General features: G+C 55.5%; 3 protein-coding genes across 4 annotated transcripts; 2 read left to right on the top strand and 1 right to left on the bottom strand.

The window, feature by feature from the left end:
* Positions 1-3,920: 3,920 nt before the first annotated feature.
* On the bottom strand, positions 3,921-9,689 carry LOC128149454 (uncharacterized). The gene is made up of 4 exons (XM_052804681.1): positions 9,102-9,689; positions 8,863-9,014; positions 5,612-5,827; positions 3,921-4,966 (listed from the first exon to the last, which is right to left on the bottom strand). Exons 1-4 carry the CDS (start codon positions 9,102-9,104, stop codon positions 4,567-4,569), a joined length of 771 nt encoding a protein of 256 aa, XP_052660641.1. The 5' UTR covers positions 9,105-9,689; the 3' UTR covers positions 3,921-4,566.
* Positions 7,539-17,630, top strand: SLC47A1 (solute carrier family 47 member 1). The gene is made up of 17 exons (XM_052804665.1): positions 7,539-7,670; positions 9,696-9,797; positions 10,347-10,415; positions 10,782-10,930; positions 11,090-11,132; positions 11,858-11,902; positions 12,313-12,410; positions 12,658-12,755; positions 13,086-13,199; positions 13,439-13,506; positions 13,791-13,899; positions 14,267-14,342; positions 14,663-14,732; positions 15,392-15,524; positions 15,940-16,034; positions 16,280-16,361; positions 16,772-17,630. The coding sequence occupies exons 1-17, from the start codon at positions 7,560-7,562 to the stop codon at positions 17,005-17,007; spliced, it is 1,698 nt and encodes a 565-aa protein (XP_052660625.1). The 5' UTR covers positions 7,539-7,559; the 3' UTR covers positions 17,008-17,630.
* Positions 17,631-17,949: 319 nt separating this feature from the next.
* LOC128149444 (multidrug and toxin extrusion protein 1-like) lies at positions 17,950-25,315 on the top strand. 2 transcript variants are annotated; one of them, XM_052804664.1, is made up of 18 exons: positions 17,950-18,663; positions 18,993-19,164; positions 19,266-19,367; positions 19,558-19,626; positions 19,904-20,052; positions 20,171-20,213; positions 20,343-20,387; positions 20,775-20,872; positions 21,071-21,168; positions 21,703-21,816; positions 21,950-22,017; positions 22,281-22,389; positions 22,549-22,624; positions 22,703-22,772; positions 23,112-23,244; positions 23,613-23,707; positions 24,208-24,355; positions 24,742-25,315. In XM_052804664.1, the coding sequence occupies exons 1-18, from the start codon at positions 18,458-18,460 to the stop codon at positions 24,960-24,962; spliced, it is 2,016 nt and encodes a 671-aa protein (XP_052660624.1). In that variant the 5' UTR covers positions 17,950-18,457; the 3' UTR covers positions 24,963-25,315. The 2 variants fall into 2 exon arrangements, with proteins under 2 accessions (XP_052660624.1, XP_052660623.1); XM_052804663.1 differs by having other exon boundaries at positions 17,951-18,655; positions 18,982-19,164.
* Positions 25,316-25,398: the final 83 nt, after the last annotated feature.

Here is a 25,398-nt window from a genome sequence, read left to right on the forward strand (position 1 = left end):
CGGCCTGAGCCGAGCCCAGCCCCGCCCCGCCCCGCCAGGGGGCGCTGCCTCCCCGCACGGCCCCGCGCCCGCCCCCGCCTCGGGCAGCGCCGCCCCGCGCCCCTCACGGCCCGGCCCGGCCCGGCCCGGCCCGGCGCGGCCGCCTCCGCTCCACGGGCCCGCGGTCACCGACACGCACCACCCGCCCCCGGCTCCCCAGCGCGGGGTGGGGGCCGGCCCAGCGGTCAGCAGCGGGGTGGGTGACGGGCTCGGTAGAGCCCAGGCCGTGAATAAAGCCCCCGGGGAGCCTCCCCCAGGCCTCAAGCCCCTTGAGGGCCCGGCTGTGCCCGGGAGGGGATGGCCGGTGTTGACGGCAGAAGGAGAGTCTGGGCGGGCGCTGGCCGTGCCTCAGCCGGCCTGTCCCGCTGCCAGGAGCCGGTGACTGCCGGGGATCACGGACACCAGAGTTACGGTCCTGCAAACCCCGCCTGACCCCTCGCTCCCGGCTGGGACACCCGTCCCTTAAATCGCTGCCTGGAGAAGGGTGACTGCCCGCCGGCCCCCTCTGTCACTGAGGGTGGAGTAAGCTTTCACAAAGCCCGCAGAACAAGAGTGTTTCCCTTCTTTGTTTTCAAAATCTAAGGTAAATACGCGTTTACCCTTATCAATGGCAGGCGGAAAAACCTGAAAGCCAATCCAGAAGTGTAAACACAAGTAAATTTGGCCGCATTGAATTCCACCGTCTGGCTGACTAGAATACAGAAAGGAAATAAAGCATAAACAAGACATGCAAACCAGGCTTTAAAATATATTTGCTCTTTGTAATCAAAGCCTGTAATCTGCAAGCCCGCAGAATTCACTGCAGCACGGATCCTCAGCCGCTTCGGACTGACGTCCGTGTGTCCACGCCGCAGGTCCTGACCCGCATGCCCGCACCTCTGCGTGCAAACACGCATCCTCCGCTCTCACACGCCGGTAAAGCAAAACAAACGTGTAAGCGTGTGCGAAGCTGAGTCCAGAGGTCGGGTTTGGGGGGGCTGAAGCTTGAGGCTTTTGGTTTGGAGCATCCGTACATGTTCTCTACAGACACACAGCTGCGCGGGCACTGCGAAAACACACGGGGCACAAAGTGTGTGCACAGGTTGGAACCTTCTCCATTTTACTTTTTGAAAGAGCCCCAAACCAACACTCTTAAATCTTGCTCGCTACTGTAAAAGACACTTTTATTTTTACAGCACTTCCTTATTTGGCTTCTCATTTGGCTTCTTATTGCTGCTGCTTTCAGTTGTATTTAAAATCGTTGTATAGCATCCAGTGCCATTAGGGGATGTTTTATAAATACAATTAATTATCATTATTATTATTATTACAGCTTTACAATCTCTCTTTTCTTTTGCCAAGACCTGCTCCCTAGAGGTCGTTCAAAGCAAGAGGAGTTTTGTCTTGTTTTTATTTGTCCTGCCTTATCTGCCTTAATTAAGTATTTGGGCTCTTCGGGGCAGGGAAGCTGTTTTTTAAGTCTGCAGCCCCGAACTTGACCAACCCATGTGGCAATATAAATATTCTGTTGTAAAAACAATATTTATGGCTGCAGTTATTTTGTCTGGCCCATTTTTAGTGAACAAAGCAGAAGTAAGATGCTCTGAAATACAGAACAAGTAGAAGAGCATTCCTCTCTCTTAAAGAACAATAAAATAAAATGAAGAAACAGCTGTTCTTACCAAACAACATCACAATGTGAGATGTGAGTAAACTGAAGTTAAACCATGCGAACCCTTGCAGGGCTCCCGTTGTTGGTGGATGCCCGCTCATGTGGAGGCTCCGCAGCAGAATCATGGATTCGGGATGCCCATTTTAATTCCAGTATCTCAAGCTGGTTCTCAAAAGGCATTACGGGGCTTTTAATAAGCAGTTTCTTGTCTTTACAGAGACAGTGCCAGTCTGCATTTCCCTAACTCCTATTCATTTTTCCCAAGCACTATTTTTCACACTGCACCCCCTTTGACTAGTATACATTGTATTTTCCACTAAAATATTTAGCAAATATTTTGCCACAGGACTTGGCAAATATTTGCGTTTGCCTGCATTTCTCACCCCCCCCCCCAACCAGTGTTCATCAGGGTCTTGTCGGCAAAGGGGGAAAAAAAAAAAACCAAAAAACCAGAAATATTGATGAATTGCGGCGGGGTGAAAGCGCCGAGCCCGAGGGTGCTGCCAGGCGAAGACCAGGATGGTTGGGAGAAGGGGCCCGTTCCCGTCCCCCCCCGCTCCGTGTTGCAGCCGTCTCTGCCGGGAGCGGGCCACGGGCGGAGCGGGCACACGCGGGGACCCAGCGCCACCTCCCGGGGCGGCCGCGTACGGCGAGCCCGGAGCCGCCCCGGAGCGGGGCTGCGGGCTGGGGACGGGGGCAAGGGCACCCTCCCCGAACCCTCAACTCGGCCTGCTGTGGGTGCTCAGAGCCGGGCCGGGGGGGGGGGGCGAGCCCCAGCCGTCACCCAGAAATGGGTTGGGAGCAGAAATGGGAAATTGGGTTGAGTTCACGCTTGAGGTTTCGGTTGGGGAAGCTCGGCAGGCTTTGCGGGTTCTGCCCGAAGCTGATGATGGCGAGCTGTGGGGATATATGCCCATCAGCTTGAGCAAATTAAACCCGTGGCAGTGAAAAGAAGAACAGAAAGGTACACTCAGGGTGTCTTTTAAACAGTGGTAGCTGAGTCACCCTAAAGCCACAGCGTAAAAGAAGCCATCACAGAATTTAGATTGGATATTAGGAAAAATTTCCTTACTGAAAGGGTTGTCAGGCATTGGAACAGGCTACCCAGGAAAGTAGTGGTGTCACCATCCCCAGAGGTATTCAAAAAGCATGTAGACAAGGCACTTCAGGACATGTTTTAGTGGGCATGGTTGGCGGCTGGACTCGATGATCTTAAAGGTCTTTTCCAACCTAAACAATTCTATGATTCTATGAAAGAAAACTCCCATTTACCAACAGCAAAGAGAAACAGCCTGGTTAGTCTCAATCTTTGGGAAGACGGCTTCCCAGGACACAAAAGGAGCCCCACATTAGTTCTCAGCACATGCAGCGCTGCAAGGGCACTGGCAAGCAGGAGCACACAGCGGCAGATGCGCAGCGATGCAGAGGCACGCAGGCCGTGCCAGGCTTGCGGGTGCCAGTGAGACACTGGATTTCTCGTTGCTCTTTTTTTAAAGAGGCAACTGCCTTTTGGACAAATTCCATCCACTGTAAACATTGGTTTCGAGCTTCTCTATAACCCTTCTTACAGAAGCATGTCTGCACTAGCAAGCTGGGACAAATAATGGTGTGAACAGTCCTGTTTATGTGACTGTCCATGCCAAAAAATAGCTGTTACAGGCAGTAAGAACACCCAGGATGATTAGAGACTGCTGAGAGCTGCCCACTCCTGAGTTCATCCTTTCTGGCAGCCGTGTAACTGCAGGTCCTGTAACCGCTTCAGTGCAGCAGCTGCATCATCAGCCAGCACCATCTGAAACATTATCACACATTAAGTTTTTTGACATTATTGAACATTAATTGTACCTTGGAGATGCAGGCAGCAGTGGAACACTGATTCTCCTGGGTCCGAGGAAGCCACATCAATCAGCAGGGTGGACTTGAGAACACTTACATGGGATTGAACAGACAAACCATCCCTGTACACCCAGAAGAGAGGCTACCCTGCAGTAAGGGTCACTATAGTCTAAGATTATTAGCATGTTTTGCTAATGCACTTACTACTCCAGAATACAGTAACTTTCTTCGCAGTCAGATCATCACACGATGGGAGCTATCTGAAGACAGCTATTCTGGTTTGTTCTCTGTGTTGACAAGCCCCAAACTGTCGTGCTGTATCCACTGGCGGCTCTGATCATCTGATCCTATGGTGCGGCACTTAAATAAAAACTAATTTGATTGCAAAAGGCTCTTTAGTTTTTAATTTAGCTGTATTCTGAACTCCATGGTGCACAGAGGGGAGTGGATTTTCCACGGTATCTGGACATCAGCCAGCTGCAAGGTCTCTTAAAAGAAAGGGACACTCTTCAAACAGTTGAGCATTTGACATAAATCGATTGTGTTCTGACAATTTTTTTTATTTGGTAGCTCTTAATCGCAATGGTTCCAGACACGGTACATTTGTGGGGTTTATTTTAGTAGCGGGATGTTGGCTGCGTTTCAGAATATGGACATACATATCTAGAGAAAGCCCTGGGTAGTCATCCTGCTGGAAATCTGCTGGAAAAAGGCCTAATTCTGCTCTACAGATGATGCAAGGAACTGCAGTCCTTTCCCCCTCTCCACTGCTTTCTTCTGGATTCACATCAGCATCACTGAGAACTGCACAGGGTCCCAGCTGCCAAAACCAGCTGCCGAAACAGGGCAGGCCATCTGTCTGCTCCAGATGGTTTGTAGCCGGTTACACATTAACTCCTTTAAACAGGTCTGTGTTAAGGTATCAGCCTTCCAAAACCTTGCTCCAAATTCACTGGAGGTCTGAACTGACCGAGTTCAACAATGTTACGCTCTGAAGGAATTTGACCCTTCAAATTCTTCTAACTGGTGTTGCAATACTGTTAATATCCGGATTGCTGCGGGCAGCTTGGTGTGAGGCTAGCTGTACCTTTGACCCTCCCCATCTGTCTGGGGGCTCTGGCAGATGACCCCCCACCAAATCTCACCGAGCAGCTGGCAAGGTCCTTGCCCCTGTCACAGAAACGGAAGGACCAAGCGTGCCGGCATCCAGTGCCAGTGCAGGGCTCAGCCTGCAAGTTTGCACTGGCCCACGTCCCTCGTAGCAGCTCACAGGCTAATCTGAGAGCGGGGAGGCTGAAGCAGAGCCAGGTCTGTCGTGCCAGTGACGGGGGAGAGCTCGGGGCACCCCCACTCATCAGACCAGGTCCTGGGGTGCCCATTCTGCTGCTTCCCGGTAAGATTGGGATCCATGTGTCACCACAGAAACACAAAACAGCTCTTCTGGAAGCAAATATAGTTGATTTTGAACAGCAGCAGCAAAACACAAGAAGGGAGGTTTCAATCACAGCCCTTCCATGTGTATTTGGTTCTCTAGGGGCTAGTCCAGTACCTGGTTCCTGGGGCTGAGAGGTAACATTTCTCCCCTCAGCCTGAAGAGACAGGGCTTATTATTTTCAAAGTCCTTTTTTCCAGGTTTCTGCCTGATTCTCTCCCTCCCCTTTGCTAGCCCAGGGTATTGATCTCAGCAGGGTCACAAGTAAACTTCAAAGGGACTCACACTTGTGCTGCTTGTTGAGGACCACGAATAGCACCATCTGAGCCTTATCAGTTCCCCTCCTGCCTCCACGTGAGATAACAGCACCACAGGAACCCTCTGGCCATCACACAGCCAGGCTGGCGACAGCAGTCACACCACCAGCCAGGACACACATCATTTGCTGCTAACTACTTCTATTTCTTCATAGCTGCCACTGCAGTACCATCCCGCGGGCAGCGCAGGCTCCGGCACATGCACCCAACTACCCGCTGCTCTGCTGGCCACAGGGGACGGAAGGATCACGGAGAGAAGCAGCAGGCCCAGCTTGCCAAGCCCTGCACAAAGCCATGCCATTTGGAGCAAAACCAGTGACGCTTGCTGCCTTTTACCTGGCATGAGACTGGAGTGACACCTTCTCTTTCACTTCTTCAGTCCATTTTCCACCCTCAGAAGATGTAGCAGAGGTTTGCACACTGGCTGTCTTAACATCAGCATGAAAATCTCTATTTAGCCGCTTTTCAGTGGTGCTGAGCAGTCCTATCTGCAGCTGAGCACAGTGGATGGTGAGAGGACTGAGCATCCAGGGCAAGAAAGGCCTCAAGTCTCTGAAACATTAAAGTAAGAATCTGACTTGAAGTGTCTGTCTGAAAATGTTGGCCCAGGACATTTCCATTCTGCAGGTCAGTTTGTTCCTCTCCTTCCCCCATTGGAGAGGAGCAAAGTGTTTACCTGAGCTCAGCCTGTGCCGGCTGCGAAGCACATCGGGGTGGCCCGAGACACCCAGGGTGGGTCATGGCGATGTGAACACCGGGGAAGGATGAAGAAACTGTTTCAAAGTTAAAATATGCTCCCAAACTTTACATTGAACTTTACATTGTTCTTTCCTTGTTTGTGAAAAGGTTTTGGTGATACGTGAATAAAATCTTCTGGCTACACTGAAACATGCACTCGAAGAAACAACTTCAGGTAAATTTTGCAAGTTGCTCTTTCCCCCTTGACTACCACCAAAATCAGGAGGAACTCAAGACCAGACCACAGCTGCATCAGGCACTTTTTTGTCCTGAGATACCCTGATTTCATCATGGCACATAAAATCAGAGCAGCTATGACTCACCACTGCTACTACACAATTTTTCATGATGTCACATTAAGCCTGAAGGAGCAAGGGGCTGAGTGAAACGTTAAAGAGATTTTACATTTCTTGGTGGTGACCCTGCAGCTATAAGGCACCGAGGCAGCATTTACACAGCTGTAAAACCAAGCCCCACTTTCCACTGTAATTTTCCATGCATTAGAAATAGATTTGATTACAGCTACTTGGTTACAAGCACCAGCGCTTAGGTAGAATTTCACTCCCATAACAACCCAAGCTCTCACCCAAACCAAAGATCCTTCTTCCCAGGTGCTGGGCAAACCCGGCCATGGGGACCCCCAGCCCAGACGTGGGGTCCAGCAGCCCCCCTTCAAACCTTCGCACCCTGCCAGCCAGCTGCACCGCAGCACTGTGGAGGCAGCTGGGTGTCAGCCTGCTGGGTGGGAATCCCTGGTTTCGGGGGACAATCCCCCGGTCACCCTGTTCATGAGGTGCTGGTGGGTGGATGGAGGAGAGGGGGAAGCTGCCCAGAACCAGCTGCCCCCCACCGTTATTGTAATGCTGATGGCAGAGGGGACATCCCTTTGGTCCTGGAGGATGTGCTGAGACGTCCCTGCCTTTGACAGGCCCCTGTGTTGGGGGACCCAGTCCACAGCCAGCACATGGGGGGTCCCAAGCCGTCACCCCACAAGGAGGTCCCCAGGGTGGGGGTCTTTGGACCTCTGGTGAACCTCTGGTCCCTGATCAACACACGTGTGGGATCCCTAGGGGTTCCCCATCCCATAGCCGACGAGTAGGAGGACTCTAGATGTTGGTTAACAAACAGGGGGGTCCCCTGCTCCCCACACAGCAGGACCCCAAGTCCCTCGCCAACACACATAGGGGGGTCCCCAGCTATGGGGTCCCGGCATGGGGCTGCCCCCCCCCCCCAAAAAAAACCCAAACCCCACGATGGGCTCTGGCTCTGGCCAACAGGTGTTCGAGGGGAGTCCCCAGCTCCTGCCTCCCCACGGAGGGGTCCCCGACCCACGGCCAGAGATTGGGGGTCGCCCTCCGTAGCGGGGCGGAGGGTCCCCAGCCCTAACCCGCCGCACGAAGGGGACCCTGCCCCCGCCGTACCGTGCCGTGCCGTGCCGTGCCGGCCCGCACCGCCCACAGCCGGCAGCCCCGCGGCCCCGGGGGCGGGGAGGAGGCCCCGGCCGCGTCCATAAGGCGTGCGGGCGGCGGCAGCGGCGGCGTGGTCCATGGCGGCGGCGGCGGCGGCAGCCGCCCGGTGCCTACGGGGCGTCCGGCGCCTCCTGCCCGCGGGCGCTCGGCGGGAGAGCTGTGAGCTGGCCCGGCTGGCGGGGCCCGTGGTGAGAACCGGGGAAGGGAGACGGGACGGGGAAACAGGGGATGGGGACGGGGCCCGGCAGCCCTCCCGCCGGAGCGGCGCCGGGCCGAGGTGGTGGCGGGAGGCGGGGGGGGGGAGTGTAACGGTCGGCGGCGCTGAGGTGAGGTGAGGGGCCGCCGCCCCGGGGCTGGGCCGCCCGGAGCCTGGCAGCGTGCCTCGGCCAACCCGGGCTGTGGAGGAGATCTCGGGCCCCGGCTGACACCGGGAGGGGCGTCCGCAGCGGGCTGAGAGCCCTGCCCGGCCGTGCCGCTGCTGTTTCATCTCCCTTCAGCCTCCCGGGCACGGCTCCGCTGCCCGGGGCTTCACCTCTCCTCCCCGGCCGGACAGGGGCCGGCCCGGTCCCTCCCTCCTGCAGTCCGTGCCCGCTGAAGGCACGGCTGGAATTAAAACGGCACCATTCGTTCCTTAATTGTCATCCGAGGGCTTATTCTTTGCCACAGGAATTCCTGTTGCTGTCTAGCTTGGTCCAGGTGCCCTGCTCCGGCAGGGCCTGGCAGCAGGGCTTTAAAAGGAGAGCGTTGGACCTGGGGAGGGGGGAAAAAAGCTGTTAAATTGCTCTGGGAAACCCATTTGCAGCCCCGGCACTGCCGCGTATCCCTTGGATGACAAGCAAGTCGCTTTGCTTGATGCCAGCCCTTCCAGCAGACTCTGGGGGCAAAGATGCCCTATGGATCGTAGTCCCGAAATCCTCCCTGGGCTGCTGTTAGTCTGGAAGGAGATGCATCCTTTGGTAGTCAGGGACCGACGGCGCAGCACTGAGCGTGTTTTGCAGAGGCTTCCGCAAAAGGGAGCGTGTGTCACAGCCCTGGTCTAAATCCATCGTGCGTGAAGTTTTGTGCTTTGAATTTTTGACTCTATCTGGTGAATAAGTACCAAGTGATGAACTCGGAAATGTCCTCCCTGACATCAAAGCACTGACCTGCTGTGATCAGGCAGCAGAGGAAGTATAGACGGGTTTCGGTTTCTGCAGCTGAATACATCAGCCCTAGTTCAGTCCCCTCAACCGTTCCACCGGTGGCACAGCCTGCTTCTCTATGTGCACAGATAACCTCAAAACCAAACCTGCAGCTGTCAGTAGTTAATGCCCATTTCATGTCAAACCCTGGGCTAGAACAATTGTGGAGGTATGGTTCCCTGCTGCAGGGATTACTCACAGCAGCAGGTTGAACATGCCCACGCCTGGCAGGGGGTCTACATCTGCAGGCAGTGGTGGGACGTCTGGAGAGGAGAAGGTTTTGTTCTGTTCTTCCCCTGACCCCACAGGAGCTGATTCTTCAGCAGCGCTGGGCTCTTGGCTTGCCAACTGCTGGGTGAAAAGGAGCGTGAGCAGACCCTGGGTATAGTCCCCAGCCATGCCCACCCCTCAGGGGGTATAAATGTCTCTAACTCCTACCATCTGGTTCTAGCTGTGCCATGACTCCATGCCTTGGATGCCTGTAGAGGGGCCGTCATCTTGCCAAGGGAAAATGAGGTCTGGAGTGCGATGCCTGTTGCAGCATCGTTAAGCCTTGCTGTAGCCCCTGGCGAGGAACAAGCAGGCTGGACTTGGCATATCTCCAGGAGGAGAGGACATTGCAGTTTGGGAGGAGAGGTTTCCCCAGATGCACAGACGTGCTGAAAAACATTGGGATTTTTTATTTTCCCTCTCTATGCATCTTTCATCCTGGAAAAGAGGATTTCTAGTGAAGCCCTTAAGCCACATGTAAACAAGGTCATCTGGCAGATTGGCTGCGTTACACCAAAATACCACAGGGCAGGTAGAGGCCAGCTTTGAAAGACAAAGCCACCGACAACCTGTGTGAGCCCTAGAGCTGGCTCTTCTGCCCCAGACGACATGTTCCCAGGACAGCAGAGCCCTGGCCTCGTGGCGAGGTGCTGCGTTGACACCAGGAAACCCGAGTTCGTAGTCCAACTCCTGGGGGAAGGGTGGTGTTCCTCAAGTCTTAATTGGTCCTCATCTCACTGTCTCCTCCTCCTCCCATCCTAGTTTGTCGCCCAGCTGCTGGGGTTCCTGATCAGCGTGGTCAGCTCCATCTTCTGTGGCCACCTGGGGAAAGCTGAGCTGGATGCTGTGACGCTGGCTGTGTCCGTACGTATTACTCTGATTCCCCTCTGATTTAAAATGTGTAAATTTTGTGTCACCAAAAAAAAAAGAAGAAAAAACCCAAAACCTGTGGGAACGTATACGTGAGGACCCTGCGTGTAAGCACAGCGTGATGCAATGCAAACATTGCATCCACCAAACTGTTCTTTCTTTTGCCCTGAGCACAGGCAGGAGAGAGGAATGAAGCAGTCAGTGACTGTGCCAGTGCAAGGCCAGCACCTGGGCAGGGAGCTGGAGCCTGTGACCAGCTCTCTGGACCCACCTAACCTGGGGGTGTACATGTGGCTAGGAGCAGCACTGTTTGTGGTCCTTTAGGTATTCACCCCTTGCTAGAGGATCCTTTTCAACATCAGGGGAGAGAAGCGGCTATTTGGGTAACAGGAATGTGTTATTCTGAGAAACAGAGAAGGGCTGGAAACTTCCCCAAAAGTCATAGCAGAACTGTCTCCCCACCCAGTTGGGAGGGACACAGTGCTTTGGGCCAGGTCCCCTGTCACCCTCCATTGCAACTCGAGTCCCTTGTCTCTCCTCCAGGTTATCAACGTGACGGGCATCTCAATCGGTTCTGGTTTAGCCTCAGCATGTGACACATTGATGTCCCAGGTCAGTAGCAGCTCTCCCTTTCTTGTGCCTGACTGGGTTTGATTGGTGGTGTCTCGCCTCCTGTGCAGTGTGATCTGGGTACAAAGGGTGGGAGGATGGCAGCTTTCAGCCAGCATGGGGCTACAGATGCACTGGCTGGAGCCTGCTCCCTTCCTGCAGCTGCTCCAAGGAGCCCTGGGTCATGCCTGGGTAGCAAAGGGATGTGCAATCTGCCCGAGAGCCAGTTATACCCAACCAGCCTGGCATTAGCCACTGCAGGGTGTGGGAAATGCATTTAATCAGGCCGTTGCTGCTCTGGGTCCTGAGGATTTGCCCAGACACTTTGGTTCCCTGTAATGCTCACCTTGGTCCTCTCTCCTGACTTAGACGTATGGCAGCAAGAACCTGAAGCAGGTGGGCACCATCCTGCAGCGGGGGATCCTCATCCTGCTGCTGTGCTGCTTCCCTTGCTGGGCGCTCTTCATCAACACCGAGCAGATCCTCCTGCTCATCCGACAGGACCCTGAGGTCTCCAGGTCAGGGGTGAGATCGAGCCCTTCTGGATCAGGCATTTGGCTGTGGCTGGGTTGCCACGTAGTGTTGAAATTGAGGCTCTGTGGAGCTTGAGTGCAACGCTGCTCGGCTTGGCTCTTGCTTTGCTGTGCCATTAACTGGGGAAACAACTCTCTTTCCAGGTTAACTCAGGTCTACGTGATGATCTTTATTCCAGCGCTTCCTGTAAGTTGCTGCTAAAGCTGTTAAAAGCTCTGTATCCCTCAGTAACGTTAGTGGAAAGGAGGGAGTGTCTTTGTGTGGATCACAGGGCAACATGGTTTAGGGTTTTATGATGTGCCCCTTGATCTTGGGCCTTAACAGATGTGTATTGGCCAGCAGCTGCTGGACCCGCAAACATACACTCTTTCATCTTACTGTGCAAAGCCTTTTACTGCAGGGCACGTCTCTGCACAACAGGTAACTGGTGACGGACATTGGAACCAGGGGCTCCAGGGCTCACTCTTAGCTCTGAGATAAAGGCTGCAGCTTGCTGTTTGCACACACTCATAGCTGCTGGGCTCTTGGCTAGTTACTCTGGCTCCTCCAAGATGGGGAGCAGTACCCCTGGGGAATAAGGTCTGTAGGTTAATTCTTTCTTCCAAGGTTTCCAGGCTCTCTTGTGCTGATGAGAAAGCAAAGGAGATTTCCCAACTGGAGACTGATCTCTCTTCCCAGTGGGAATGGGAGGTGCCTTTTGTTACTCTTGGCTTGGGGCGCAGCCGGTGCTGGCAGATACCATGCTTCAACCAGACCACAGGAGCAGGGTGCTGGGCAGCGTGCCTGGCTGGGGCACCCTGAGAAGGCAGTGCAGGGAGCTGAGGGAGGGACCCATCTGTGAGTGTTAAGTGGTAGCTGGCTGTTGAACCATAGTGCAGCAGTGCTGATGAAATGAATCCTGACTTTTGCAGGCGGCGTTTCTGTACCAGCTGCAGACAAGATATTTACTAAGTCAGGTACTGTATAACTAGCCAGGTTCAGGGCCATAGATTAAAGGTAATCCTAGGAACATGGATAAAGTTGGGGATCTAAGTTCATCCTGTTCCGGGAAGAGCTGGGCTGAGGAATGTGTGATGCACAGCCCCCCCAGCCAGCCCTGCCGGGCGTGGAAAGCTCATGGGAACCACCCTTAGTTTGCTCCATTTCCCCACTGCTACCTCCCGACTCTGCATTTTATTGATTGCACCAGCTCTTGAGCCCTGCATGCTACCTTCTGCATGTCTTAACACAATCCAGCTCTACCCGAAACAGGAGCTGTCTTCCTGGCTTTCTCCTTGGGCATTGCTGAAGGTCTCCCCTGCATTTGCTGGATGGGGCTTGGGCAGTGTTGGGAAAGCAAACTCCAAAGTCCCTCCTTGGCTTCCAGGCGATCATTTTGCCTCAGGTGTTGACGGGGATTGCAGCCAACATCCTCAATGTGGCCATGAACGCCTTCTTCCTATATGCGCTGAAGCTGGGCATGGTGTAAGTGTGAGCAGAGGTGGTGACGGACTCTCCCTGGGTGCAGGGCTTTGCTTAGGGCTGTGGGGGGTGTCCTGGGTGCCCAGTTCTGCCACCCTCTGTCCCCAGCCAACCAGCCTGCAAAGATAAGGCTAGAGGGATCTGCCCCATATCTGCAGCAAGGCTTGTATGGGTGCCACCAGGTCTCTCCTGCTATAGCTGAGGAGGCTGGGGAGGATGTAATTTGTAATTTGCCTGTCTCTCTCCCCAGGGGCTCTGCCTGGGCTAACACTGTTTCTCAGTACACCCAGGCCATCCTCCTCTTCCTTTATGTGTGGTGTAAGAAGATCCATGTGGAGACCTGGGGAGGTACTGTTCATAGCTTAATCCTTCAAAATACCAGTGTTTGGCCCTGGGGATTTGGCACTGTCACCAGCACCTGACAAAGGGATTACCATCCCCTCATGGCTGGAAGATGCTGTAGCTATGTCCTCAAGGCCTTCAGTGTAGCTCCAAGTACATTCTTGTTGATCATCCTGTCTCAGGAATGCATCATGGTACAGCAGCAAGACTAGGCTGATGCCCTGTGAGCTGCGGTGGTGATTGTTCTCAGACAGTGTCCAGAAGAGCATATGGCTCCCCCCTTTAGGGGAGGAGAGGAAGAACATGCATTCATTTTGCTTCACCTCCTCATTGCAGGTTGGACCAGGGACTGCCTCCTGGACTGGGGCTCCTTTATCCGGCTGGCGGTGCCCGGCATGCTCATGATGTGTATTGAATGGTGGACCTTTGAGATTGGGAGCTTCTTGGCAGGTGAGTCCAAATCTTCTTTTTCCTCTGGTTCAACAGGTCGTCTTCCAGTCACGCCTGCTCTGATGGCTGCCTTTTGAGTATGTCCCCAGAGCACCTGCTGCCAGCAGCCTCCTCACCTGCAGGGTTGGTTCTGCAGGATGCTGCATCTGTTAGATGGGAACTCTCTAGTCACTGCCTCCTTGTCAGCAAAGGAGGAATTTCATTCTGACCTAATGAAGGAAGCGATGAATCTTTTCCAGGGCTGCTCAGTGTGGTGGAGCTGGGGGCACAGTCTGTCATCTATGAGCTCTCCTCTGCGGCGTACATGGTAAGAGCTGAGTGTGTTAAATCAAGATCAGCCTGGGAGGAGCCCCCAAACGATGGCCCTGCAGATCAAGGCTGGGGAGGGAAGCAGGGGTGGGAAGCAGGAGTTCAGTACCAGGCAGGTGATGACTCTCAGGCCTGCTGTGCAGGTGCACAGCCAGGGCTGTGCTGCAGATGGAAAAATCCCTTTACTACAGCAATGCCAATTTGCCCCGAATTCCCTCCTGGGCAAGAAAATTGCTACAGGCTCTGTTGCCACTCACCTCTTCCTTGTCTCCTGCTACTCAGGTGCCTCTGGGCTTCAGCGTGGCTGTGAGTGTCAGAGTGGGCAATGCCTTGGGATCAGGGGATGTGCTGCAAGCCAAGACCTCCTGCATCACTGCCCTGCTGTGCACAGGTCAGTCCAGGTCCTGCAGAGTGGAATAAATTATCAGCAAATGGTTCAATTCCCCTCTTACAGGGCTGGGGACCCACCCTAGGAACCCAGACCCACTAGTTTGGACCCTCTGTTTGGGAAAGGTGAGATCCTGGCTCCTCGCTTCTGTTAGAAACCTGCTGCAAAGGCTTTGATAGTTAAAAATACAATTTAGCATTCTGTCCTCCACCTCCAGAAGGTAGAGGGAGTATCTGGGGAGAAAGTGAGGAAAACAGACTTGTCCTCTACTGCAATATCACTTGGGGTCAGCCAAGTCCAGTCCCCATCACATGAAGCCCCTGAGGTCTGGGCCTGGGGCAAGCAATCTGACTATTTCTTTTTCTTTCAGGAGTTTTTGCTGTGGTGGTTGCAACGTTACTGGGAACCCTAAAGGATGTGGTGGGATACATCTTCACCAGTGACAAGTGGGTTAACAGCTTTCTTTTGAACATTATTACCTTCTTGGAGGGTATGATTTATATCCCAGGAGCTGCTCAGAAGCAGCTGACAGAGTTCATAAACCTCCTCCCGGCAAACATGTTCCCCAAAGGTTCCTCCCAACTGCCTGGTGTCACTGGGCAGCACAGATGCTTCTCACACTGGGACACTACCATGGTGGTACCCAAGCTGCACGTATCCCCTCAAGTCTTATGGGCTGGGATCAGGCTTTGCAGCTGGATGAGTCCAGTCCCTTGAGACCAGGCTGTGCTGCTTTCCCTGATCAGTACGTACATCTTCCCAACAGGGAGATCGTTAACTTGGTGTCCAAAGTGATGATCGTCTTTGCTCCGTTCCACTTGTTTGATGCAGCAGCAGTGAGTATTCCAGCATGTGGAGCAATTCCTCTCTGCAGGTGGGGGTGCAATGGAGAGTGCAAAGCTGCCTCTAGTTCACTCTTGATCTGTTAAAATGATAGAGAGAAGCAAACTGATAAACTGTCAAAGCAGCTGCTTGCATTACCTATAGCACCTCAGTGTCCCCTGTGCTTGTAGTTGCCCATTGGCACTGCTGCAGAGCAACCCAGCTTCTCCCTCTCTTCCGCTGGCAAGGCTTCAGCTTTCTACTAGCTTGTCAGAGCAACACAAGTGAGCAGCTGGAACTTCAGAGATACCAGGTACTCCCAGCATAGTGGCAGTGCTCATACAACTTGTTAGATGGTTAGATTGTAATTTCGGTCTGTTGTCTCCTGTCATGTCCCTGAGAGAGGGACCCAGGCAATGTGGAAAGCACTATGGGGTCTGCTGGCATGCCTCTCGTTGTCTGCAGACAGCTCCACATTCTGCAGCTGGGCTGGCAGCTGGAACGAGAGGAGCCCTGCACTGTGTGCTCTGTGATGTGGCTTTGGTCTCTCTTGACTCTGCGGAACAGTGCTGTGGGTTCCCTTATTCATGGGGCCATGCCATACCCCGGAGCTCCTGTGGTACCTTCCATAGCATGTGCTGTATATATTGATTCCTCTGTCTGCTTTCCTTAGGCAACCTGTGGTGGTGTGCTGCGGGGCACAGGAAAGCAGAAGATGGGTGCTATCGCCAACGCCATCGGCTATTATGCCATCGGCCTGCCCATTGGCATCTCACTGATGTTTGCAGCTAAGATGGGAGTGTTAGGTACGTGTGTCCTCCATTTGGCATTGAGAGCCTGGCTTTGTATGAGCTGCCAGCACTGCTGCTGGGCCAAACCCTGCGCCTTGAGCAAAGGCTCAGCCCTGGAACTTGTGCTCAGATCCTCCTTCAGCTTAGTGGGGCTGGATTGCACACCCAAGTGTTTAGCTCATGCAGGCTCCGAGTAGCCTCCATCAAATGGGGGCTGAGACATCCCAGTAAACCCAGGCTTGCTCCCAGCATAGGACCCCCCCTCAGGAGTTGTTTCCTCTTGCTGCCCCTCAGGGCAGCCCTCCCATCAAGACTGGGTTAGACATGGGGCAATAATCTGACCCCACTGAAGTCCTTGGGCATTTTGGCAGTGGCTGGCAAAAGCAGGCTTTCCTTAAGCCCTCCCTGAAGTAACTCTCCATTGCTGCAGGTCTGTGGGTGGGGATGATCATTTGCATCTCTTTGCAAGCCCTTTCCTTCTCGGCTTTTGTCATGCGCATGGATTGGAAGAAAGCTGCAGAAGAGGTGAGACTTGTGCTTCTCTCTAATAACTCTTAAAAGGTGCTAAGTGAGTTCCTGTCCCAGTACAATGCCATAGCTCTCTGGGGGGAGGCAAAAGTGAAATGGGATCTGTCCCTCTCCTGCAGTGGAAGAGCAATTTTGTGCTGAGCATGCTTGTTGTGGGAGAGTGGAGGGAGGAGGCTCAGGTTTGCTTGGCTGGGCAGGACACCCTTGCTCTGAGAAGAGCAACTCCTTCTGTGTGTTCTTAGGCTCAAGTCCGAGCTGGACCGAAAAAACAACTGGAAGATGTGAACTCCAATGGCACAGTTGCTAACAAAACATCTGCTGTAGGTATGTAACCGGGCCTGACAACAGGGAGGGAGCCTGAATTCTCCACCCAACCCTTCCTTTCCTTCACAGTCATAGCAGCTGTGTCTGTCCTGCAGGCCCAGAAGGCTGGGAAGAGCACAGTGTATGGTGCTGGTCCCAGGCCAGTGGCACTTCTCCTGTACTTAGTAATGGGCTACAGGATACCCCATTACCCCTGTCACCACCCTGGCTGCTCCAGGGAAGAGCCTGGACTGCCAGCCAGTGTCTGCCTTACCTGGGAACACCTGCCACTTTGCTGCAGCATGTCCCAGTGTCCCTGAGACTTGGGAAAGGACCCTCAGGACTGTCAGTAGCACTTGTGCAGCATCAGACTGCGATGCCCTGACTTTGCAGCTTGGCTTCCCTGCAGCACTCACCTTTCTGTTACACAGATTACATCTCTGTTGACACAGACACCGTGGACACTATGGTCCTGCCTGACAGCATCGTGACGGGTGAGAGGCAACCTGACCACCAGCTCATCACACAGGAGGCACCTGCTGTCATCCCTGCTCCTCCTGCTGTGGTATGGAGGGCCCTGATTATCCACCGTGTGCTGGCCGCTGCTGCTGCCATTGCTGTCCTGCTGGTGGGCATACTGGTCCGGCTCCTGACTGGCAATGGCTAGAACCAGTGACCCTGGGGAACTGTGCACAAAGCAGGAGGGCACGTGGTAATGTCCCAGAAGGATGGTGCAGGGGAAGGAATTCCCCCTCAGTTCCTTGTAAAGAGTCACTTTGCTCAGTTTCTGGTTAACTCACACTGTTTTATCCCACATGCAGAGTTCTTAAAGAGGGTGAGGATGTGGCACCTGGGAAGAAAGTGCTTGAGAACTGGTCCCTCTCCTACCCTGCACTGGGATGTCACTCATGATAGGTGGGAGTGTATCCTGGGGCTGGCCCTGTAAGGAGACAGGGACCTTGTGCTGCTGTCCTGCTTCCTACTCCCTGGGGCCATTTGTCCATGTTGTTTGCTAATGGCAGAGGCTCTTGCTGCCCACAGCACGTTTCCTCACGCACCAGTCTGTGCCAGTATCTTGACGTGGCAGAGTCCACTTGCTACTGCTGCAGCAGCGCAGAGCAAGGCTGATTTTGTTTGGAAGATGGCCGACTTCTCTGACTGCTGCCGGGGCGTTGGGTGCTGGCTGCTGGCCCTGCTCTCCCTGCTGTGTGGCAGGCACACGGCCTAAAGCAACTCTTCTTTGCACTTTTGTAAGGTGGGATTTTGATACAATAAAGTTTTCTGAGTAAATGTTGGGCTGTTAACGTGGTGTGAGCATGACCCGGGTCATCGCCATGACTAAGCTGTTAGAGGAGAGATGTGTGCCTGGTTTGTGCAGCACGACAGGCTTGCGCAGGGCATAGCCTCAGCCTCCTGGCCCTGCAGTTTGGGGCTGGCTCTGGGCACAGTGGCAGCCAGGGGCTTGTTTTTAGCTGGGGTCACAGAGCACACTGCTCCCCTCAAGTACAAAAGCTCTGATGCCACTGCTGAGCTGCATGGGAGAGGGTGGTGTGGTGCACAGCCCTACAGAGCCATCAGGGAACTGCTGTGTGTCTTAATACAAATGCCCCAGCACTGCCTGCCTGCCCCTGCCCTCAGCACTGAGCCCCTTGCAACCTGTCCCAGGCTCTTACCTGCAGCGGTACGACAGCAGCGAGGCCACTGCCTCTGCAGTGTGGCACGTGCTCAGCCGGTGGAGGTAAATACCACATAAAGCTGGTGCGTGGCACACGGTGCTGGCAATGAAAAGATGTGATGAAAAGGAGCTTGAAACAGCCATCAACCTCCACCTCAGCAGCCTTTGTCCCAGATTTAGGGAAGATGTGGCAGACTGCCCTGCTCAGAATCCCGGTAGTTTTGGGATGGGAGCCTGGGGAGAAGAGGAAGCCTGCCTTGCTCTGCCCCATGGGCTTCCTCAGCCCACCTCCTGCTCTGTGCAGGAGAGGGTCTGCACCGTGGCTCCCCTCTGCCTCCCCTGCCCTGCCGTGGGCCAAGGCAGGATGCTATATTTGGCCTGGCGGAGCAGTGCCGGTGAAACCTGACGCTGCCATGCTGTGCAAGACCGACAGCTGGAGCCAATGGGGCCAGCTTGTCTTGGCCACCGCCATGCTGTGATGAGAGGGGCCGAGACAGGCAGTGGCTCCGCCACTGCCGGCAGCAGCTCCAGCAGCTCACGGGAGACCGCAAACAGACCCATGAATCCTCCATCGTTGCTGGAAGAGGAGAACTACCCTCCAGCCCACTGGCCGGCGGAGCTGCAGCAAAGCAGGAGAGAGGTACGAGGGTTTGTGGGAGTGATTTGGGAAGGCTCAGCCCCTACGCTGGCTCAGGGCAGGCAGCAAGCGCCTTGCGCTGCACATCTGGGCTCCTCCGCGCTGCCCGCAGCAGTGCACAGGACCCTCACTGGGCTTCCCAGCTCCGTGCCCTGCCCTGACCCACTGCCTGCGCTTCCCATCGCCGACCCGGCTACCGGCAGCAGGAAGCATGCGGTTGGCTCATCCAGCCCTGGCTGAAGTTCACCCCACCGTGGTTACACATTGCTCACCCTAGCGAGGTGGTTTTAACAGAGCGCGGAGGAAGAGGGGTTGTTTCACTCCCATAGCACAGCGGCAGCATGAAGCAGGCGAACCTCCCTGAGGAGAATGGCTTCAGTGAGGCAATGGCCGCCGGCCAGCACGATCTCACACCCAGTAACTGCGGGAAGAAACACCGCTGGCTTCGGCGCTTGGTCCCGGATACCTTCTGGGAAGATGCAAAGAAGCTGCTGGTGCTGGCAGGGCCGCTGGTAAGGACCCCGGGAAGTGAGCGCTCCCCCCCCCTCCCCAGCATGGCCGGCCCTGCTCATCTCCATCTCTGACCTTCACCTGTCCTCTTCCCCGCGCTTAGATCCTGATCCAGCTGCTGATCTTCCTGATACACCTTGTCAGCTCCATATTCTGTGGCCACCTGGGCAAGGTCGAGCTGGCCTCCGTCACGCTGGCCATCGCTGTAAGCGTTCCTGAGGGCTGCCCCGGCACCAGTTCTCACCTGCTGACACTGGGATGGGATACGGGAATGGAGGCGGACAAGGACAGAGGAGATTTCAGACTCCTGCTTTTCCTTTTAGTACTTCTCCCTACCAAAAAATCATAAATGCTCACATTCACTCTTTTTTTTTTTTTTTAACTCCTGTTTCCAGGTTATAAATGTTACTGCCATCTCTGTAGGTTATGGTTTGTCTTCGGCATGTGACACCTTGATATCACAGGTGGGTAAGAGATCCTGGCACTTGTCCTGGAGACACGGGGTTTTCCAGCATCGGCTGATGCTGCCCAGGCACTGCATGGAGCCCTGGCTGCACTTGCGAGCTGGGGAAGCTTGTCCCCAAGCAGCAATCCCATAACAGGGAGCTCCGTGCTCCCCTTGAAATATCAAATCCTTCCCGGGCGGTCAGGGCTGCTCCATGCTCCGTGGGGTCCCTGTCCCACCAGCACCAGCATGCTGCCTGTGCAGCAGAGCTCACTGCCACCTTCTTCACCTTGCAGACCTACGGCAGCAAGAATCTGCTGCGCGTGGGGGTGATCCTGCAGCGTGCCACCCTCATCCTCCTGCTCTGCTGCTTCCCCTGCTGTGCCATCCTCATCAACATCGAGCAGCTCCTGCTCCTCGTCCGCCAGGACCCTGAGGTCTCCAGGTCTGGTGGTTCTGTAAACCAGATACCACTACCTTGTCCCTCCCCGGCATGGTGGGGCTGCAAGGAGGGTAACTACAGCTATGGCCCCTCGCTAACCATACCTCTCGTGTCCCAACAGGTTAACCCAACGCTACGTGATGGCATTTGTCCCTGCTCTCCCGGTGAGTCCCTGTGGGCACCCTGAATGCTGGCCACACACGGGGACCAGCCATCCTGCTCCTACTTTCTGCTGCAGCAGCGCAGCCCCCGCTCAGTGCTGCCCTTATCTCATCCACCTATTTCCTTTTCAGGCGGTTTTTCTGTATAACCTGGAGACAAGATACCTGCAGAACCAGGTGGGTCCTGCAGCCCTCGCACCCACGGAGGGTCAGCCCCAGCTCAGGGCTCCCTTCACCCATGCACCCAGGGTTTTCATTCTCAGTGTTCCTGGTGGCAAGGCAGCATTTGTCCCCAGCGCTGCCTGGGTGCCCCGGAGCAGCTCTGATGCTGGAGATCACCCCATCCCACAGCCAGCTGTATCCATTTGCCTGACAGACCGCCCTTCATACTTCCCCACATCAGGGATTTACCTCCAACACACTCATTTTCCAAGCAGGCGACATCATCGGACATTTATTTTTTGGCTGGGAAAGCTGCTGAGCGTGGGGCTGGTGGAGACCTTCGCACCTCTCTCCCGAAGCTTTTGGGATAGTGCCGTAGCCCCCATCTCCTCCTCTTTGCAGATGATCATGTGGCCGCTGGTGCTGAGCGGGGTCTTCGGCAACATCATTAACGTGATCGCAAACTGCATCTTCCTCTACGTTTTCCACTTGGGCATCGCGTGAGTAGTGCCCGCGTCCCATGGAGGGGAAAACACGACACCTGGCAGCAGCAAGGGACTTTTCAGGGACGTCAGCAACCACCAGGAGTGGCTGAGCATCTGGCACTCGCAGGGGCACGGCGGGATGTTACGCTCTGGCACCCCGAGGCCGGGGAGGCATGAACAGGATGCTGACGACCTTTCTCATTTCCTTTGCAGGGGCTCTGCCTGGGCCAACACCGTTGCTCAATATTCACAAACCATTTTCTTGTTCCTGTATATTATAGGCAAGAAACTCCACGTGAAGACCTGGGGAGGTAAGGGCACCTCCCTCCAGTTCCCGCTTTACACGAGTGTTCGTGAACTTTCCACCACTTCTATCTAGTGAATTCTATTAGTCCTGATGGTGAAATATTAACCTCAGCCCGGTACACCCCGGGAGCGCAGTGCTGCTTCGGTGGTACCACGTCATGCGCGAGCTTTGGCAGACCACTGTGCCGGGCGGTAAACATTAATTCTGGAGAAATGAAACTTTCTGCTGAGGCTTTGCAGAGTTCAGCCCCAAAGTCGGATGAGCACAGACGTGAGCACAGACGTAAGCACAAGGTTGTCCTTAGACACTCTGCTCCGGGAGCGATGAGCTGAGGGTTGCACCGCTCTGTGGCCCACAGGACCGCATCTGCAGAGCTTGTACATGCACGCTGTGCTGCTGGAGGTCCTATGGAGCTGAGGAGCATTACCCTGGTGGCTCTGCAAACAGGAACGGCACCTCCAGCTGCCTCGGGTGCTCTTGAGAATGTAAGATGTGGCCAGTCTGGTCATCCATTAAGTGATGTTTCTCCTCTCTACAGGCTGGTCCAGTGAGTGCCTGCTGGAGTGGGACAGTTTCACCTCCCTGGCTGTCCCCAGCATGCTCATGATATGCATCGAGTGGTGGACCTATGAAATCGGGAGCTTCTTGATAGGTCAGCGGAGAGGGGGAGCTGCAAGGAGGTGGACAGGCTGTGACCCAGAGTGGCGTCCGCAGCGGTTGCAGGGGCCGAGAGCGGCTCTCCACCGGGCACCCACACCCAGTGCTGACCCTCTCCTCTTCCCCAGGCCTGCTGAGCGTCGTAGAGCTCTCCGTTCAGTCCATCATCTACGAAGTGTCTGTTGTTGCTTTCATGGTAAGGGCTGGGGTTTATTATTTCAGACCAGGGCTCCCCAGGGACAGTACCAGGACAGACACCCAGCAAAAATCAGCTCCAGCAAATCTCAGTCTTCCCCCTCTGCACTTAAGCCTCTCCCTGCTCCTGCCTATCCTTCCTACGGAGACATTTTAAATTAAATCCTGAACTCTGTCCCCCTCTCTGCTGGGTGTTTATTCCACTGTCACTGCGATGGCCCCATTACCCAGACGCACATGCGAGCCTCAGCCCTGTGGTTACAGATCCCCCTGGGGCTCGGCACAGCTGCCGGCGTGCAGGTGGGGAACGCGCTGGGTGCCGGCGATGCCGAAACAGCCAAGAGATCCTCCTCCACCAGCCTGCTCTGCACAGGTCAGGCCACCTGCATGCCAGGAAGCCTTTCCCAGGGCTTTTTCCAGGCACAGCAGGAGCAGGGAACGTTTGCAGTCCTCTGCCTGCGGCACACACCCTGCTCTCTCCCTTCGGCTGCTCACGGCCGGGCTGGGCTCAGCGCTTTGCTCTGTTTTTCAGGAGGATTTTGCATAGCCATGGGGGTTATTTTAGCCGCCATGAAGGATGTGCTGGGATACATCTTCACCAGCGACAAGTGAGTGCCCCCGGCGCCTGGCCTCGGTGCGCGGAGGTTGGTTCCCAAAAGCAATCGTTGGCTCTTCTGTGTCCCCAGGGAGATTGTCGACTTGGTGGCCTGGGTCATACCTGTCTACGTTGTCTTCCACTTGTTTGAAGCTGTGTGTGTAAGTTGCTGGGGACGCTGCTGTTTTCAGTAGGGGACCTCGGTGCTGAGTGGCAGCATCGCAGGTCAGTCAGTCGAGGGTCCATTAGGCTGCGGTCGAGCACCGGCACACGTAATGGGACCCTGCAAAGCTCCTGGGATCACCCCTTAGAAAACACCGAGTGTGTAAAAAGCTAATGATCCACAGGACCGGGCAGGGACACAGAAATAATGGGGCAGAGGTGGGAAGCTGGTTCATCACTGGGCTGGTTCACCAGCCCCCGGGCAGCAGCAGAGCCCCGAGTTTGGCCAAGGCGGTGTTCCCAGCCCCGGCCCCAACCCCTCTCCCTCTGCCCGGCAGGGTGCCTGCAGCGGGGTGCTCAGAGGCATAGGCAAGCAGAAATTCGGTGCCATCCTCAACGCCGTGAGCTACTATGGTGTGGGCCTGCCCCTGGGAGCCGTGCTGCTCTTCGTGGCCAGGATTGGCGTCATAGGTACCAACCCTGGGCATGTAGCTCTGCATGCCCCCAAATCTCCCACGCGTAGACGCAGCTCCCCGCCCCAGCTCCACCGATGGCTCACCATGACCCTCCTGCCTGGTTCTGCCCTCCTTACCTGGCTGGGGACTGGGCATACTGGGGTGGACTGCAATGGCCCTTGCAACTACCGAGAGCTTTTAATCGTACTGGGAAAAAGCAACCGCTGCCGGGCAGCCCTGCAGCAGGCGCCCACGGCCGTCCCATCCCCATGTCCCTGCTGACCTTGGTGACATCCCCTTTCTTGACTCGCTGTCCCGAGATGCCGTCTCGGTTGGGTTTGCTCCGGCCGTGGCACCTGGCTGACGCCGGCGTGCCCTCCGCAGGTCTGTGGCTAAGCATGCTCGTCTGCGTCTCCATCCTCTGCACCTGCTTCATTGCCTACATCTCCCGCATGGACTGGAGGAAGGCAGCCGAGGAGGTAACCTGCGCGCCCACAGCATCGTGCACTGCCAGCGGGAAGGTCCTCAGTGCCTTGGCTGGGATTTGCAGCGGGATTAGACAGCATCATGGGTTCAACCCCTCAGGCCAGCGCTGCCCAGGGATGTCCTCCAGTACCCCCAGCAAAACCCAGTGCTCCCATGACCGCGGCCACATCCCTGTATTCAGTTCCCTCCCACACATATGCACTCAATAGCCTCAAGGTTTCCCTCTGCACCTTGTGCCACCCTTGGCTGGGGACATGAAGCACAAAGATGGGGTGACCGAGGTTACCTCAACCCTGCAGCCCTGAGCATCACCTCGTGCCCCAGTAGCTCCAGGGTTTCCACCAGCCAGCACCTCTCATTTTGGGTATCTTTCAGCTACACAGTGCCATTTCCAGCCAGATGAACCCCTCGAGAGGTGACACGTTGCCTTTGCTTAGTGGGGATTTCCCACGTCACGCACCACCGGCTAAACCCAGCACGTTGCCTCCCCCAGGCTCAGTGCCGCGCAGGAGTGACCCAGCCACCACTGGAGGAGCCGAACTCAGGCCCTGAACCCTCCTGCAAGGCACTTCCCTCTGGTGTGGGGCCAGCACCACCGCCCCCCGCTTATCCCCCCGCTGTGGCAGTGCGGGGGTGCGTAGGTATGGCCAGGAGCTGGGCATGGCAGGATGGGGACCTGGGCACTGAGTACGGTGGTGGGTTTGGGTCCAGGAAGGGTCCCCGAGGATTCACATGAGCCAGGAACAAGCCCACAAAATGGGGGTGCAGTGTAGCGCTGGTGATGCCCTCAGTTACTGGGAAAACAATAATTACAAGGTGGGCTCGGGAGGGTGATGGAGGGATGGGGCACCCTGGGCAGTTCTCACCTTGCAGACACCAGGTCCCACCGAAGCTCCGTCGAGGGCTGGAGATCTCCAGGCTCTAGGCTGTTCATAACATGCTTTCAGACCTCAAACAAAACCCTCCCAAGAAACCCCTCAAACCCCCCCAAAAGCCCTCAGTGACGCTGCCCCCGTTTTCCTTGCAGCGGGAGTGGATGCGCACAACAGCGTCGTGCTCACAGGCATCACCAGGATGGAAGGACCAACGTACCGGGTGGAGCCCCAGGAAGCCATGCCTGCCACGTCCCCTCCGGCCACCGCCACGGCCACCAAGGAGCTGATCATGCGGCGTGGGCTGGCGGCGGCCGCGGCCATTGCAGTACTTGCACTCGGCATTGTCATAAAGCTGATGACCAGCAAACACTGACTCGCACCAGGGACTGCGGGGACTTTGCTTTGGGGAGCGAAAGCCCCTCCTGATGGATGGGATGTACGAAGCACAGACAGGCCAGCGACAGAATCCAGCACGTGCCTGTCCCACGGGAGCCAAAGGGTCCCACCCGTCAGCGTTTGGCAGCATCTGCTCAGACGTCGCTCGGGAACGGGCTCTGCGGCTGTTCCAATACCCAAAACGCTGCTCTAGGCTGCCGGATGCACAGCAAGCATGCAGTAACAACCTCCAGCTTGCGCTGCCAGCTATCACCTGCCAACTGGAGCTGGGCACAGCCTAGCTCACATTGCTGCTCTGTGACAAATGCCAAATAAATAAACCCAGCTGGACTCGGGCTGGCTCCTTTGGGCAGAGGCTGGGAGCAGGGGAACATCTGATGCTGGGGACTGCAGCCCATGCAGGAGCCTGGGGC

The sequence above is a fragment of the Harpia harpyja genome, chromosome 12 (genome assembly GCF_026419915.1).
Source record: "Harpia harpyja isolate bHarHar1 chromosome 12, bHarHar1 primary haplotype, whole genome shotgun sequence".
Classification (NCBI taxonomy): domain Eukaryota; kingdom Metazoa; phylum Chordata; class Aves; order Accipitriformes; family Accipitridae; genus Harpia; species Harpia harpyja.

Coding starts and splice junctions, on each gene's coding strand:
- LOC128149454 (XM_052804681.1), bottom strand. Junction 5,828..8,862: donor GGCATGTTCAACCTGCTGCT/GTGAGTAATCCC, acceptor TTAATGTTTCAG/AGACTTGAGGCCTTTCTTGC. Junction 4,967..5,611: donor TCACTCCAGTCTCATGCCAG/GTAAAAGGCAGC, acceptor ATTTGCTTCCAG/AAGAGCTGTTTTGTGTTTCT.
- SLC47A1 (XM_052804665.1), top strand. CDS start 7,560: ATGGCGGCGGCGGCGGCGGCAGCCGCCCGGTGCCTACGGGGCGTCCGG. Junction 12,756..13,085: donor CCATGTGGAGACCTGGGGAG/GTACTGTTCATA, acceptor TCCTCATTGCAG/GTTGGACCAGGGACTGCCTC. Junction 16,362..16,771: donor TAACAAAACATCTGCTGTAG/GTATGTAACCGG, acceptor TCTGTTACACAG/ATTACATCTCTGTTGACACA.
- LOC128149444 (XM_052804663.1), top strand. CDS start 18,458: ATGGGGCCAGCTTGTCTTGGCCACCGCCATGCTGTGATGAGAGGGGCC. Junction 18,656..18,981: donor TGCAGCAAAGCAGGAGAGAG/GTACGAGGGTTT, acceptor TCACTCCCATAG/CACAGCGGCAGCATGAAGCA. Junction 24,356..24,741: donor GGCAGTGCGGGGGTGCGTAG/GTATGGCCAGGA, acceptor TTTTCCTTGCAG/CGGGAGTGGATGCGCACAAC.